Source organism: Xylaria bambusicola (assembly GCF_022495145.1).
Source record: "Xylaria bambusicola strain CBS 139988 unplaced genomic scaffold F5B22scaffold_8, whole genome shotgun sequence".
In the NCBI taxonomy this organism is placed as follows: Eukaryota; Fungi; Ascomycota; class Sordariomycetes; order Xylariales; family Xylariaceae; genus Xylaria; species Xylaria bambusicola.
Genome location: NW_025953561.1, coordinates 4848 through 17105, shown reverse-complemented (window position 1 = coordinate 17105; position 12258 = coordinate 4848). Strand labels below are relative to the sequence as shown.

At 45.9% G+C, this 12258-nt stretch overlaps 3 protein-coding genes across 3 annotated transcripts; 1 reads left to right on the top strand and 2 right to left on the bottom strand.

Annotated features, from left to right (window-relative positions):
* Nucleotides 1–1508: 1508 nt before the first annotated feature.
* On the top strand, nt 1509–3442 carry F5B22DRAFT_538925 (uncharacterized protein). The gene is made up of 2 exons (XM_047972818.1): nt 1509–2201; nt 2253–3442. The coding sequence occupies exons 1-2, from the start codon at nt 1598–1600 to the stop codon at nt 3197–3199; spliced, it is 1551 nt and encodes a 516-aa protein (XP_047833473.1). The 5' UTR covers nt 1509–1597; the 3' UTR covers nt 3200–3442.
* Nucleotides 3443–3923: 481 nt separating this feature from the next.
* On the bottom strand, nt 3924–4866 carry F5B22DRAFT_643619 (uncharacterized protein; the record flags this gene model as incomplete). The annotated part of the gene is made up of 2 exons (XM_047978296.1): nt 3924–4567; nt 4797–4866. The coding sequence occupies 2 exons, from the start codon at nt 4864–4866 to the stop codon at nt 3924–3926; spliced, it is 714 nt and encodes a 237-aa protein (XP_047833472.1).
* Nucleotides 4867–5848: 982 nt separating this feature from the next.
* F5B22DRAFT_595049 (uncharacterized protein) lies at nt 5849–10866 on the bottom strand. Its single transcript, XM_047974110.1, has 4 exons — nt 10380–10866; nt 7437–10319; nt 6760–7381; nt 5849–6697 (listed from the first exon to the last, which is right to left on the bottom strand). Exons 1-4 carry the CDS (start codon nt 10593–10595, stop codon nt 6030–6032), a joined length of 4389 nt encoding a protein of 1462 aa, XP_047833471.1. The 5' UTR covers nt 10596–10866; the 3' UTR covers nt 5849–6029.
* Nucleotides 10867–12258: the final 1392 nt, after the last annotated feature.

The window sequence follows — 12258 nt, the reverse complement described above, 5'->3', positions numbered from 1 at the left end:
TAGCAAAAGGCGAACTGCATGTTCAGCTTGTACGCGTATAACAATTTCTCAAACTAGCACTGCCATAAGCGTACCAGTATCACTGTAAGTTTAAACTAACATGGGCTTAGATTAGTACGACATCTGCCTCGAACAAGTAAAAGAACGTACTGATCTGATATTCAAGCCTAAAGCGCCAAGAATCAATGTTGGTCGAAGGGGTAAGGATGCACAGTAACTGCCCTGCTTGGAGACTGCATGCTCGATTGAAGATACCGGTACGCCTTTTGTTGTTCCTGTTCTTTTCCTCTCTTCTCCTTTCCTCCGGTCAGGGAGTAATGTAGTGTAACATTATGTAAGCGACCGGCCCCGAGTTCTCCAGTAGCTATAGTCGTACGTAGTAGCTGTACCAGATAGCTTGGATTATATACCCGCCTCCCAAGATAGTCTGTGGGCAGCTTGTGGAAAGATCTTGATAAATCGGTTCGATCTCTTGGGTTATTTCTCATTACAAGTTTGAATCCTTTGGTTTGGGATTGCATCGAGCTGTCTGGGGCGTTTTCAGGAGAACGGCTCTAGAAAGTTCAAGTAGGTATCAAGGAATGAATTTCTGTGCCCATAATGGCAATAAGCTGACTGCCGGCCTTTGTTGTAGTTGAGTACACCCTTCTTGAAATGGTAAGATAGTAAGACCTGAACATGGGTTAATCTTGTAAGGCGAGTTTTTAAACTGCGTTTTTGATTTAGATAAAAAGCTATGTCCCTACCTCTCTTCAAATATTACAATGATACAAGACCATATGTTGTGAGTCTCAAGGTCTACTTAATCTCCAGGCAATTGATTTCCTGAGCAAGCTGGATTAAGCCAATGTAGCCGCGTGGGATAACCTCCATATTACGTCGCTGGACGCTGTTTAACACCATCTACTACATTCCTTGTGGAAGAGCCCACAATATACACCTAGATACTCGCTTATGAGATAGCTCTGTCAAGAAGTTGATGTTGTTCCCATTTACCTACCTACCTACCTGCCATATTGTGCAATCCAGAGACGGGGGCCACTGGTGGTGGCAGAATGGTGGGCTGGACCCTGCGGATGTAACCGATACAGTGGACCGTCAGTGGATAATTGGATTTATTTAGTAACAATTTGAGGCTGGAAGTCGTCTTGTCGGGACCACACTAACCTAAAAAGGCTCGGTCACAGTACTTATCTACCTTTGTCGGGCCACGCTATACCTTATCTATCCTAGTACTATGCTTACCCGCTATCGGAAGCCCACTTACCCACGTCACGAGACAAGACGATCTGTCTGCCTGTGACCTCGCTTCTTCTCATCACATCTCGAACATTTCCACTCTATCACCTCGTGCCTCGTGCCATATGCGGCAGGGCCTCATCATACATCCTGTTTAGCAGTATATTACGCCGACAATAGCTAGTCACGAGTTACCGATTGCCGTGTCCGTAGATATGCAGCTTACTATCGGCTCTCAAGCACTCGCCCCATACTGCCTTCAAGGAGACGAGCTGCCCTCCGTAGATTGACCATCCACTACTGTTGCTTCCCGCCTTTCTGTCGACATCGCTGTCTGGCTACTTACTCACTGCCCAGCATGAATTGTGATATCTGCGAACGAGCGCATCATCCCAAGCGCCTGCCCTTTCTTTGTGTGGTCAATGCCAGAAATGAACTCTACGAGGGACGTATCGCAAACGCGAAGATTCTTATGGAAATAGAGGCCATTGAATCCAAAGTCAACAAGCTCCTGTCTGAAAACGATGCCAGCTCTGCCTCTTCTACTTCAAATCGGCCTTCGCGTGCTTACATCGAGAGTTGCGCTTCGGAAGAGAACAAAATTAGAGAGAGGACCGAGCGCATCATCGCATCGGCTGACAAACTGAGGGACAAAGTCGCCGCCGCCAAGAAAATGATTGAGGAGAGCCGAGCCGCTCTCGCACAAAGGAAATCCGATATATCTGCTGCGTCTCAAGCAGTGAAGGCGCGCCGAACTCGGGAGATAGACGAAACAAGGAAGGCCATCAAGATGAAAAAGTACACCTGGGACAGGGAATACGAGGCCATGACCCAGTACAAGGCCGCCCTCTGCATGGAAGTCGCTAAGCTCTACAGGCTACAACGGGTTCGGCGTGGCAACCCAGTACGATTCGAGTATAAAATAGGGGGCATTGATATCGTTGACCTCCAGAACATGAATAGTAGGGCATTCTCTTCAAATTCGTACACCAGCAAAGCTAACTCTGTAGAAGGTGTTCAGCCGGAGCTTATATCAGCATCTCTCAGTTACATTGCTCATCTACTATTCCTTGCTTCACATTATCTATCCATTCGTCTTCCGGCAGAGATTACGTTGCCTCATAATGATTATCCTCGGCCGACCATATTTTCCCTGAGCTCTTCGTATCAACATGACGAAGTTGCCTTCCCCGGTTCATCGCCCATACCTACTGATACGAGGGATCGGCAGTTTACGAACGTCCCTTTCCCGCGGCCATTATTTATCGACAAGCCACTTACGACACTCTCTAAGGAGGATCCCGCAACACACAATGCTTTCATTGAAGCCGTCTGTCTACTCGCTTATGATATCGTTTGGCTGTGCCGCACGCAGGGTGTTCCAGTGGGTGACATTAACAACCACTTTGACTCGTTTGCCAGTATTGGTCGAAATATGTACAACCTCCTCATCAACTCCTCTCTTCAGCGCAATCCGCAGCAGATAGCCGATGATATCGGGAACTCACTTGTGGCTAACGAGGGCAATGGACCCGCCGAACTCGGCAAGGGTGCACCTCGGATGGGGCTGTATTCTCACGGTAGCGGGCACACATTCCTGGGTAGCGCTGCAGGAAACGACCTGATGCGAAACTTCAAGCTACCTAACCCCATCAAACTTGCTGACAAGCTAAAATCCAAACTCAACCACGAGAATCCTATCCCGGAATGGGAGGTACTTGATGATGATGCCTGGGCCCCAGACGACGGTGATGATGGGGTTTTCATTGGAGGGGCGCGGCCCAATCCCAGGTACAACGATCGGGCCCGGTACGGCTTCGAGAGCTACATGAGCGTCAATACGGTTAAAAGCGGTGGAAATGGCGATACTCAAATGGCCACTGGCCATGGCTTTAACGGCAAAAGTCGCGAAAAGGGAGAGAGGAACACGAACGGCTGGACGAAGGTCAAGCCGAGATAGGAGGTTTAACATTTCTAAGCTGTGATGTCCGGAGTATCATGTCTCTGGTGGATAATAAGGATCGTATATAGCAGTGAATCACATACATCATCATACCATGTGCTCAATGCCCTCCTTTCGGGGGTTGTAGACAGGGAGTTATTTGTGCATCCATCAATATTACATATATATACATAGCACACACTATGGAGAAGACATAATTAGAGTAAGAGTATCAGGGGACGATGACAGCAACAAAGCTAGAGACGTATCCAGAGATTCCCTAGAAGGCTCAGTAAACGGAACAAGAGAAGACTCTAGTTGAGTCTTTTCAGATGGAGAGACCTCACAAACTGGTGCAGGGGGGCAGAGGAAGAGAAGGGTTAGCAGCCGGAGCAGGAGGACCTCCCGGAAATGGAGTCGAGTCAGAAATGGGCGGGGCTGGTTGCTTATTCTGAAGTTCTCTCTCGGCCTCAGCTCTAGCTTCCCGGAGTTGTCTCTCGACTTCACTTATAGCATTGGACTCAACAATGTCTGCCACTAACTTGGGGAACGCTGGGCTAAAATAAGGAGTTTTCGTCGGCTCAGAAGCGGATCTATCCAAAAGGGGATTGAATGGGCCTATGAGATCTGAAAGAAGTCGAATGGCTACCTAAGCTTTCACACTCAACTTCAGCCTCTTGTACCCACCCTCAAAAGTCCTTTGCTTCCGTTCAGGCTCTTCCTGTTGCACTTGTGGTTTACCCTAATGGGACTTCTGGAGAGCATCTTCGTACTGGCGACACGAAGCTTCACGAGAGGGGCGTTCACGTCTTCTCCTGGCCGCATGTTCGGCACGTACTCGTGCGATCTCGTCAATCTTCCTGTCAGGGCACCAATGGTCGTTTTGCGTAAACGCCCATAAAACGCTTTTCGCAAGCTGAATTGTAGTGTATAACACCTTATCAGAAGCCTGGCAAAGATACTTTGACAGCAGCAAAAGGTGTGATAGATACGCATCGATACAAGAAACGATAAAATCCAGGCTGAGGCTCAAGGATCGGAAGATTGAAGTCCAAGTTTGAGCTTGGGGCCGAGGAGACCAAGTCCCCTTAAGCCACACATAGATGAAGTATTGGCAGAGGATGTAAAATACGCTCAATTGGTCGTTCATCCAGATATGACAGACAAGTTGGCCCAGCCAGAAATAGTGCCTTGGCTGACCGGTGTATGCGGCAAGGAATGATGAGAGCAAGACGGATATAACAAACAGCCGAGAGCTAGCGATAAGAGCCAGGAGACAGATGAGAGAAGTGACGAATAGAACCAGGGCGATGACAAGAGGATATGCATTTGTGAAGTATCCCGCAAGGAGAGCGAGGGCTACTCCAAATCCATAGACGGAGAGTTCTTGTTATGTTTAAGTCAGCGTATTATTCTTCTAAGTTCATTGGAATCCGAAATATCAGAATAGTCATATATAGTGTGCTTAAAACCACGACTCGAGCAAATGACATTGCTTACGAGAGCGAGGACATATAGGCTGCTAGGTGATATATACCCAGTAGTTCAACAGGCTGCTGCAATTTTGCCTCTTGTGGATGGCGTGAAGTGGTGATAAAAGGGGAAATACACTTACGGTTGGTCCAATGCACATAAAGGCTGAGGGCGATAGCGAATGCCACAAGGGCAGCGGAGTAGTTAAACATGGTGACTAAATGATGTCTACCAGAAAGTGAGATGAAGGTATAGATGAGACAAAATATCGTATCTTCTGTGTGTGCAGGTCGTTTGAAGCGTGCGTGTATGTGTGATGGTTGGGTAACCGAATCGCACATTTATACGAAATTGAAGAAGAAAAGGAAGCGAAGAGAAGAAAGTAGAAACTGTTGTAGGTGGAATTAAGTACATTGGACTGTGACAGACATGTCGTTGTGGTTACAAAGTGCATCTCCCATTCAATGGAAAGACCCCGGTGCATCACATTACTACCACCAACCTCTCAATGGATGGCGACCCAGGCAGTCAAAGACGAAATACCCTCGGGTACCTCTGGATGTCATGATATCCATTGTACCAATGGTTCTGTTATCATCTACACTGTCATGCCCCCATTGAAGGCCACTACACTATGGCTCCGAGTACACCGATAAACAATGATAAAAGGTCTTTCATAGGACTGTAGTCTATTCATTCGACTAAATTTTAGGCTCTGAGTGTCCATATAGTTGATAGAGAACTTAGGCACGTATATATAGTTTCCAGATATCGTGTCTCTCTTGCAACAAGTCCGGATCAAGGTAACTGACTATACCTAGGGGGCCTATGTAGCTATCAAACATTTACCACTACTAGAATACCACATTCTTACATTCCATGATAATAATTCGAATTGCAAATAGACTACTAACTTCGATGGTAATAGGTGTGGTGGAAGACACGTCAATGCATCCATAATCCACTGACGCGAGGTGGTTCCCGTTGGTTGAACGTTCAAGGTATGTAGCAGGCGAGAATATATCTTAGATTGCGCAGCCGAGAACAGGCAAGGCAAGGCAGCATTCACGCGCATGGTTACTTTTCTGTACGGCAGACCATACCATTGGCCCGGATATCCAGTTAATCTACATGTGCAAAGCACTAAGGGTCACGTTCAATTCTCAACACTCGTCATATCAAGCAACCAAAAAAGACATCATATTCAGCTCGTCAGCACATTAGCTTCATTAAATACTATATGCCAATCCATAGACATGCAGCCTAGTAATACACCCGATACTACCGAATACTCAGTCGCTAATCAAGTCCCACGAAATTCGTAACTCATAATCGTTCATTAGAGGAGCAACAACAATATCAAATAAAACGTGATTTACTTCCGCCCCCGAGCCAACAATCTCTCATGTAATTCGACGATAACATCACTCCAAGACTCGGCTTCGCCTTGTTCTCCATTAGCATCCACCGAAGTCCCAATTCGAGTGGCAAGGTACTCGGCAACCTTGTCGGTTTTGAAGTTCTCGCCGTAGACAACACGCGCTTGGGGAACAATTGATACCTGCAGGCCATCCCGACCGTGCTGCCCATGCAATTCGAGTATTACCTCAACTTTTGTCTCCAAGGAAGCAAGCAGAAGCGTCGAGCGAATTGCAATGGACGAGTCAGAGGTTGGAGTGATGTTGGTGGGAAAGGTGCAGTTCAAGAGCCGCACATTTGCCGCAACCCGATTGGCCTTCTTCCACGCGGCACTAACCAGGCTCAGCATGGTAGGGACTTTGGTCTGTGATTGGTCAAGCCCACGCAGGTGATTCTGAATGCATCGCATGAAGAATCCCTTCTCGAACGATACAGCACCCGGGTCGCCGTCTCGGTTGGCGGGCTTGTACTCAAGGCTAATCCGGGAATTCGAAGAGTCGTCCCCGTAGAATGCTGATACATCGAACACGAGCTCAAGCTCCCGTTCGTATGTCATCGAGATGGTACTGCCGGCAAGACCCGTAATAGCCCAGCCATGCCGTCTCTCCAGCTCATCAACTTTGGCTACTATCAAGTTAGAGATAATCCAGAGAAGGTGACTCGATAGCAGAATCAGTGCGACTAACCTTTGAGAGCGTTAACTTCATTAGATGTCCATCCTCTGCATTCTTCCCGTTCCTTTTCGGCCTCCCCAATATCAGCGGCGTAGGTTTGCTTTTTTCGCGTCATCTTGTCCACATCTGATTCGGTCTCGACCAGCTGCCTTCGTAATTCTTCTATTTTCCGCTGTTTCATCTCAATCTCCGAATCAACGTTCGTAAGTTCTGCGCGCGCAGATTGCAGATCTTCCGGGTCGCAGTCCGCAAGTTCTCGTGCTACAGCCTTAAGGTCTTCATGTTCCGTCGTTAAAGATTCAGACTGCTGAATAAGCTGGGGAAGGACGGCGTGTAAGAGTGCCTGTTGCTGTTGCAAGAGCTCCTCATCCGCCGCCATACCCTCGGAGATTTTCTCGAGGCCTTCCTTCAATCCATCCTGAAGTTTCATTCGCCACTCGTACCACATAGCCTTGCTCAGTAAACGCGCGTGAGTTTTCACGTTTTTGAACTGATTGTCCATCAAGGTCTTGAATTCGGGCGTTGCTGTGATATACTCTTTGAAGAGGGGTGGGTTTTCCTCAAATGTCTCAGTCTCGATTTCTCGCACAATTCTTCGGCCTTCTGATATGTATTTCTTCAGCTCACGACAGGACTAGTTGCCAAGATTAGTAACCATGTAAAGTGCGGTAATGAGACGATAAACTTACGTGTTGGTAAAGCTCGAGCATTGGGACAGTGCAGGCACCAGCTATAATACACCGCTCCAGCGAAAGATCCTCTTCCCTTCGAAGGTTGCCCTTCTGCATGCTAGGCGCTTGGGTGTGTCTCCGTTTCGTAGTAGTCAATTCCATAAAACGGATGCTAGTCATGTTTAAGAAGTCTTGAAGATGGATATGCTCTCCGTCATCATCCCCGCCTTCAATGGCTGGCAATGGGGCGAGTTCGTGGAAAGTAAATGTGTTGGTGGGTTGGTCAGCTGGCACACCTTGGAGACGGTCGTTATGCTGAGGAGAGGATGCTAAATTGAGACCCTTATTAGGTGAGCGTGCCAACGTAGGCGCAGCGACACTGCTATTCCCATAATCAGATGTTGTTTCAGTAGCTCGAATAGCCCGACCTGTAGTTTCCTCTTTCGAGGGTGGTGCGCGTAATCGAATGTTTTTGACAGGACTGCTTTGATGATTCTTAAGCCGTTTAACCCCATCTCGATCATAATCGTCGTCATCCTCGTCAAGTTCAGCAGGTCTTTTTCCAAGAAGCCCACTAGCGCTACCAATGTGCAAACTCTTCCGGCCTTTCAGGGGGTTCTTCTTGGGAGTCATGCTTGATATCATATCCTTTAGGGTCGCCGTACCGTTATCGTCATCTCCTTGAGCGTCCTCATTAAGAGAGTTGTAACTGCTCTCTTTGGCCTGTTCTTGTTGACGTTCCCAGTCAAATTCACTCTCCATAACCTGTGGCGATGTAAAACTAACTGCTCGGAAGTTTTCCCGATGCACAAATGGACCGGCAGTATCGCCAATAGAACCTCGCCGGTCGAGGATAGCAGTGACTTTTGGTGATCCCAGCCCAGAGCGGTCGGCTCCGATCCCAGATAGCTGACGTTTCTGAGGGGTGAGAATAAATTGAGGGGTCGTAGCACCGGTAGCAGAGTTTTGCTGGAAGACTGATGACCTAAAAGCGTGTCTTGTAGCTGACTTTGGTGTCGTATTGACCAGGTGTGGTGCTGTTTTTCCGGGGGAAAGAGATCGTCTCTGTGACAGCACTGATGTTGGCGTTTGAACCGGGCTTGAGAACTGAGGAGTGCTAGGCGATTCCGGTGCGCCTATACTTGTAGCCTTGAAAGCGAACTCATTGCGTTTAGGAGACTTCTCCCTGGTGATGTCTGAAGCCCGTTGATCAATACTGCGGCGGACTCCTTTGCCCCTGAATGGAAGAAGACCCGGACTCTCAGCTTCTAAGTTATCTCTAGCAGCATTCATACTGAGTGAAACGCCCTTTGAAGGCGGCTCCGTGACGTCATCTCCGTCTGGTACATTGACTTCTTGTTCCATGATCTGCCTAGCTTCAGCCTGACTTCTTGCCGGAGAAGATTCCTGAATGATTCTCCCGACTGCAGTGGTCATATCCATACCCATGGTAACATCCATTCCTTCTTCCTCATCGGCTGATATGATGCGGCCTAACCCGACAGTCATATCCATGGTCGTTTCATCATCTCTCGCCAATGTGCGACGGCGAGCAAGCGATACCCTTCGTTTCGCGAGATTTGAGTTGGCAGCTAACACAACACCACCAATCACTGTTGTAAGTTCCATTGATAGATCTTCGTCTTCGTCTTCGTCAGGCTGATCCGTAGTCTGCAGACCATTTCTTACGCCCCCAATTGCAGTATTAAGTTCCATCTCCATGGTATCTGCAAAGCTACCGCCAATCTTATCTTCTTTGACGCCTGCATGCTCTATTTTGGCTGCGCTCCGCGGTGGAAGTATGCCACCAAAGGCTCGGGTGACCTCCATAGACATTTCTTCTTCTGGGAGATCATCATCCCCAGATGATATAATACCGCCCACCGCCCTTGTGATTTCCATATCCATGGGTGCCGTACTTTCATCATCGTCACGTGACGCATTCCGCGGATTGTCTTGCTCGTGGGACGGACCTACTGGCCGTTGTCCGGGCTTCTTAACCCACCCGAAAGATGGGATAACCTCCTCTTCGTCATCGATATTCTGCGTCTCCGCCCTCCGTGTAGCGAGTCTAAGCGCATCATCAAGACTGTCGTCATCTCCATCCATGAAAACTGACCGAGCCGACATTGCAGATGCTACTGATGTGCCAGTTATTTCATCAGCTTCAAGTTCCATAGTTACTCCATCGACGTCCGAGTCACTACCGGAATCTGATCCGATTTCTTCGTGCACCTCAGTGACGCCTTCGGTCGCTTCAGAATCTGAGCTATAGATACTAGAAGTATAAATACTAGAAGCTGCCGTTAGATCATCCCGGTTGTTATTGTAGTCGACTATAGACATCCCGGAGCTTCTGCGTTGATTCTTTTGATGCAACTTCCGTTGATCATCTGGGAAATCCGGGGTAAAGTCCTCAGTCGTTTCTGGGGGCGTAGACGGCGGGTCCTTGGCCGCTTCACCCGAATTAGACGGTCCGGCCATAGACGTAGCTGTCCTTGTAGAGTCGGTCGAAGTGGTGGAATCCTGCATGTACTCGATGTCATGAAAAGTATGAAGAGTAGCCTCGGCAGCAAAAGATACACGTCGGTTAGCAAGAGACTTCCGCCGCGCCTCGCGTCGATCCTTAATCTCCTTTTCGAGCTGGGCTCTCTCTCGTTCTTCGCGCTCCTTAGCAGCGGCCTGTTGCTCTTCTTCGGTGCGCAACGCGACCTTTGTACCTGACGAAGACGAGTCGTCATTCTGGAAAGGATTGGAAAGCTTCTCGAGACCTTGAACAGAGCCCGAGGGCAGGGACTTTCGAGAAGGGACCTTTGATTTGTGTGGCGGAATTTCTGGTAGTTGGGGCATGGTAGGTTTGAGGATTGATCTAGGCGGGGGTCTGGAGGGTGCGGCCAAGGACTAGATGAACGATAATTAGTACAGGCCTGGTAGCAAAGATATTGTTTCCCGGTCACATACCACGCGTCTATTGCCAGACCCTGACTTCAGGACATCAAGGCCTCCAGGTCCAATGCTTTTGCTACGCGACTTCTTTCGGCCAGCATTACCAGCCAGAGAGCTCGCCAGGTCCGTTGTGATGTTTTCTTTGTCCATCCTCTTGCGAACAGGTGAATGACCTGTCGACTTGCGCGGTCGCCGTGTCGACGGCATAGTCGCATCGGAGCGGCCAGACATACTGGCAATGTTCTAGAATGGGGGAGTGTGAACTCGGGGAGGCGGTTGCGATTCTAGTGTCAACTTTTAGAGTTGGAGAGAAGCGCGTCGCATTATGATTATTAGGCGCAACGACATATGTTGGAGCACGCCAGAAGTCGAATCAAGTATACAGCAGGGACATATATGATGGCGAGGTTAACAGTTGTGTGCATATCTAGCAGGCTGTAGGCAAAACGACTTTGGTTGTGTGTCAACTCCCGTTCTCGTCTCTGGTTGGTGATCGCGTTAGATTGGGCTTGTTTGTAAACATGATGCGGGTTACCAGGTACCTACGTACCTCGCGTAAATTAGGTGCATCTACCAATTCCGGCAGGTGGGGTTAGGTGGGTTTATATCCACAAGCACTGGATTACGTAATATGAGTACCGCATACACTCGAAAAACTCGAACAACGCTAATAACGCCACCATATATATAAGTGGAGCAACTACCATATTGGGTTAATCTAAATCTAACCAAACCAAAGTTATCTTAACCCCCTTTTAAATATAATAATTGCTTTTTTTAACTTAATATAAATAGAACTTTAATTTAACCTAACGCATCTCCCACTTGACCTGGCCACCCAATTGAGCTGGCCACCCCCCTAGCCCATACAAAAAACGTCGGTGCGCTAATCACGTGATAATTTAATAACTTTACGAATATTGGTCGTATAGAATAATAAAATATACCATTAGATTCGTAATAAAGAGAGCTATTTAACGGTACCCTTTATTAATTCTTACGACTTATATTCGCGGAGTTATTAAGCAATACGCTAAAGTAAGCGCTAAAATGATCCTTGCCTAGCGCCCTTTTAGCGTATTGCTTAATATCTTGCTTAATAAATTTTATAAAAATTAGTAAAAAATACCGCTGGATTCCTTATTAAATAACGGATCTAATGGTATTAATTATTTTATTGTAGGCCCAATATTGGTTAAGTTATTACAGATTGAAACATTGGACTTTTATATAGGTTAAGGGGGTGGCCAGCTCAATTGGGTGGCCAGGTTAAGTGGGAGATGCGTTAATCTTTTTTATATTAATTTTACTCCTATTATTATAATACTTATAATACTTACTTTTATTTATATTTATTATTTATTTAAACACTTTAAATTTATTATTAAAAATGCTTACCCTTAAAATATTAATAAAGATAACTTATAAATTACTTTTAATTTTACCTTATTATTAAGGTTAATTAAGTAATTTTAATTAACTTATCCTTTAACCCTTTAAGGTTAATTTTTATATTTAATAAAACCTATATTTTTAAATTCTATTAACCCTATTATAGCTTTTATTAATTATATTATAATTAATATTATATTAATTATTTTTAATATATAATAATAAATTATTATAATAATTATAAAAGTATTATTAATATAAGGTATAACTTTAATTAATAATAAATTATATAATTAAAGCTTAAAACTATATTAATAATATTTATTTTAATTAATTTTTAATTTTAAAGAGATAAATTATACTTTATAGTTTAAAGCTTACTTTATTAATCTTTTTATAAGTTATAAAACTTTTTAAATATTATAATTAATAATAATATAAATAGTTTTAAAGTTACTTTAATAATAAACTTTATAAAAAGTTTAAATATATAATTAAAGTA

Coding starts and splice junctions, on each gene's coding strand:
- F5B22DRAFT_595049 (XM_047974110.1), bottom strand. CDS start 10,595: ATGTCTGGCCGCTCCGATGCGACTATGCCGTCGACACGGCGACCGCGC. Junction 7,382..7,436: donor TGCTCGAGCTTTACCAACAC/GTAAGTTTATCG, acceptor CTTGGCAACTAG/TCCTGTCGTGAGCTGAAGAA. Junction 6,698..6,759: donor TGAAGTTAACGCTCTCAAAG/GTTAGTCGCACT, acceptor ACTTGATAGTAG/CCAAAGTTGATGAGCTGGAG.
- F5B22DRAFT_538925 (XM_047972818.1), top strand. CDS start 1,598: ATGAATTGTGATATCTGCGAACGAGCGCATCATCCCAAGCGCCTGCCC. Junction 2,202..2,252: donor TGACCTCCAGAACATGAATA/GTAGGGCATTCT, acceptor ACTCTGTAGAAG/GTGTTCAGCCGGAGCTTATA.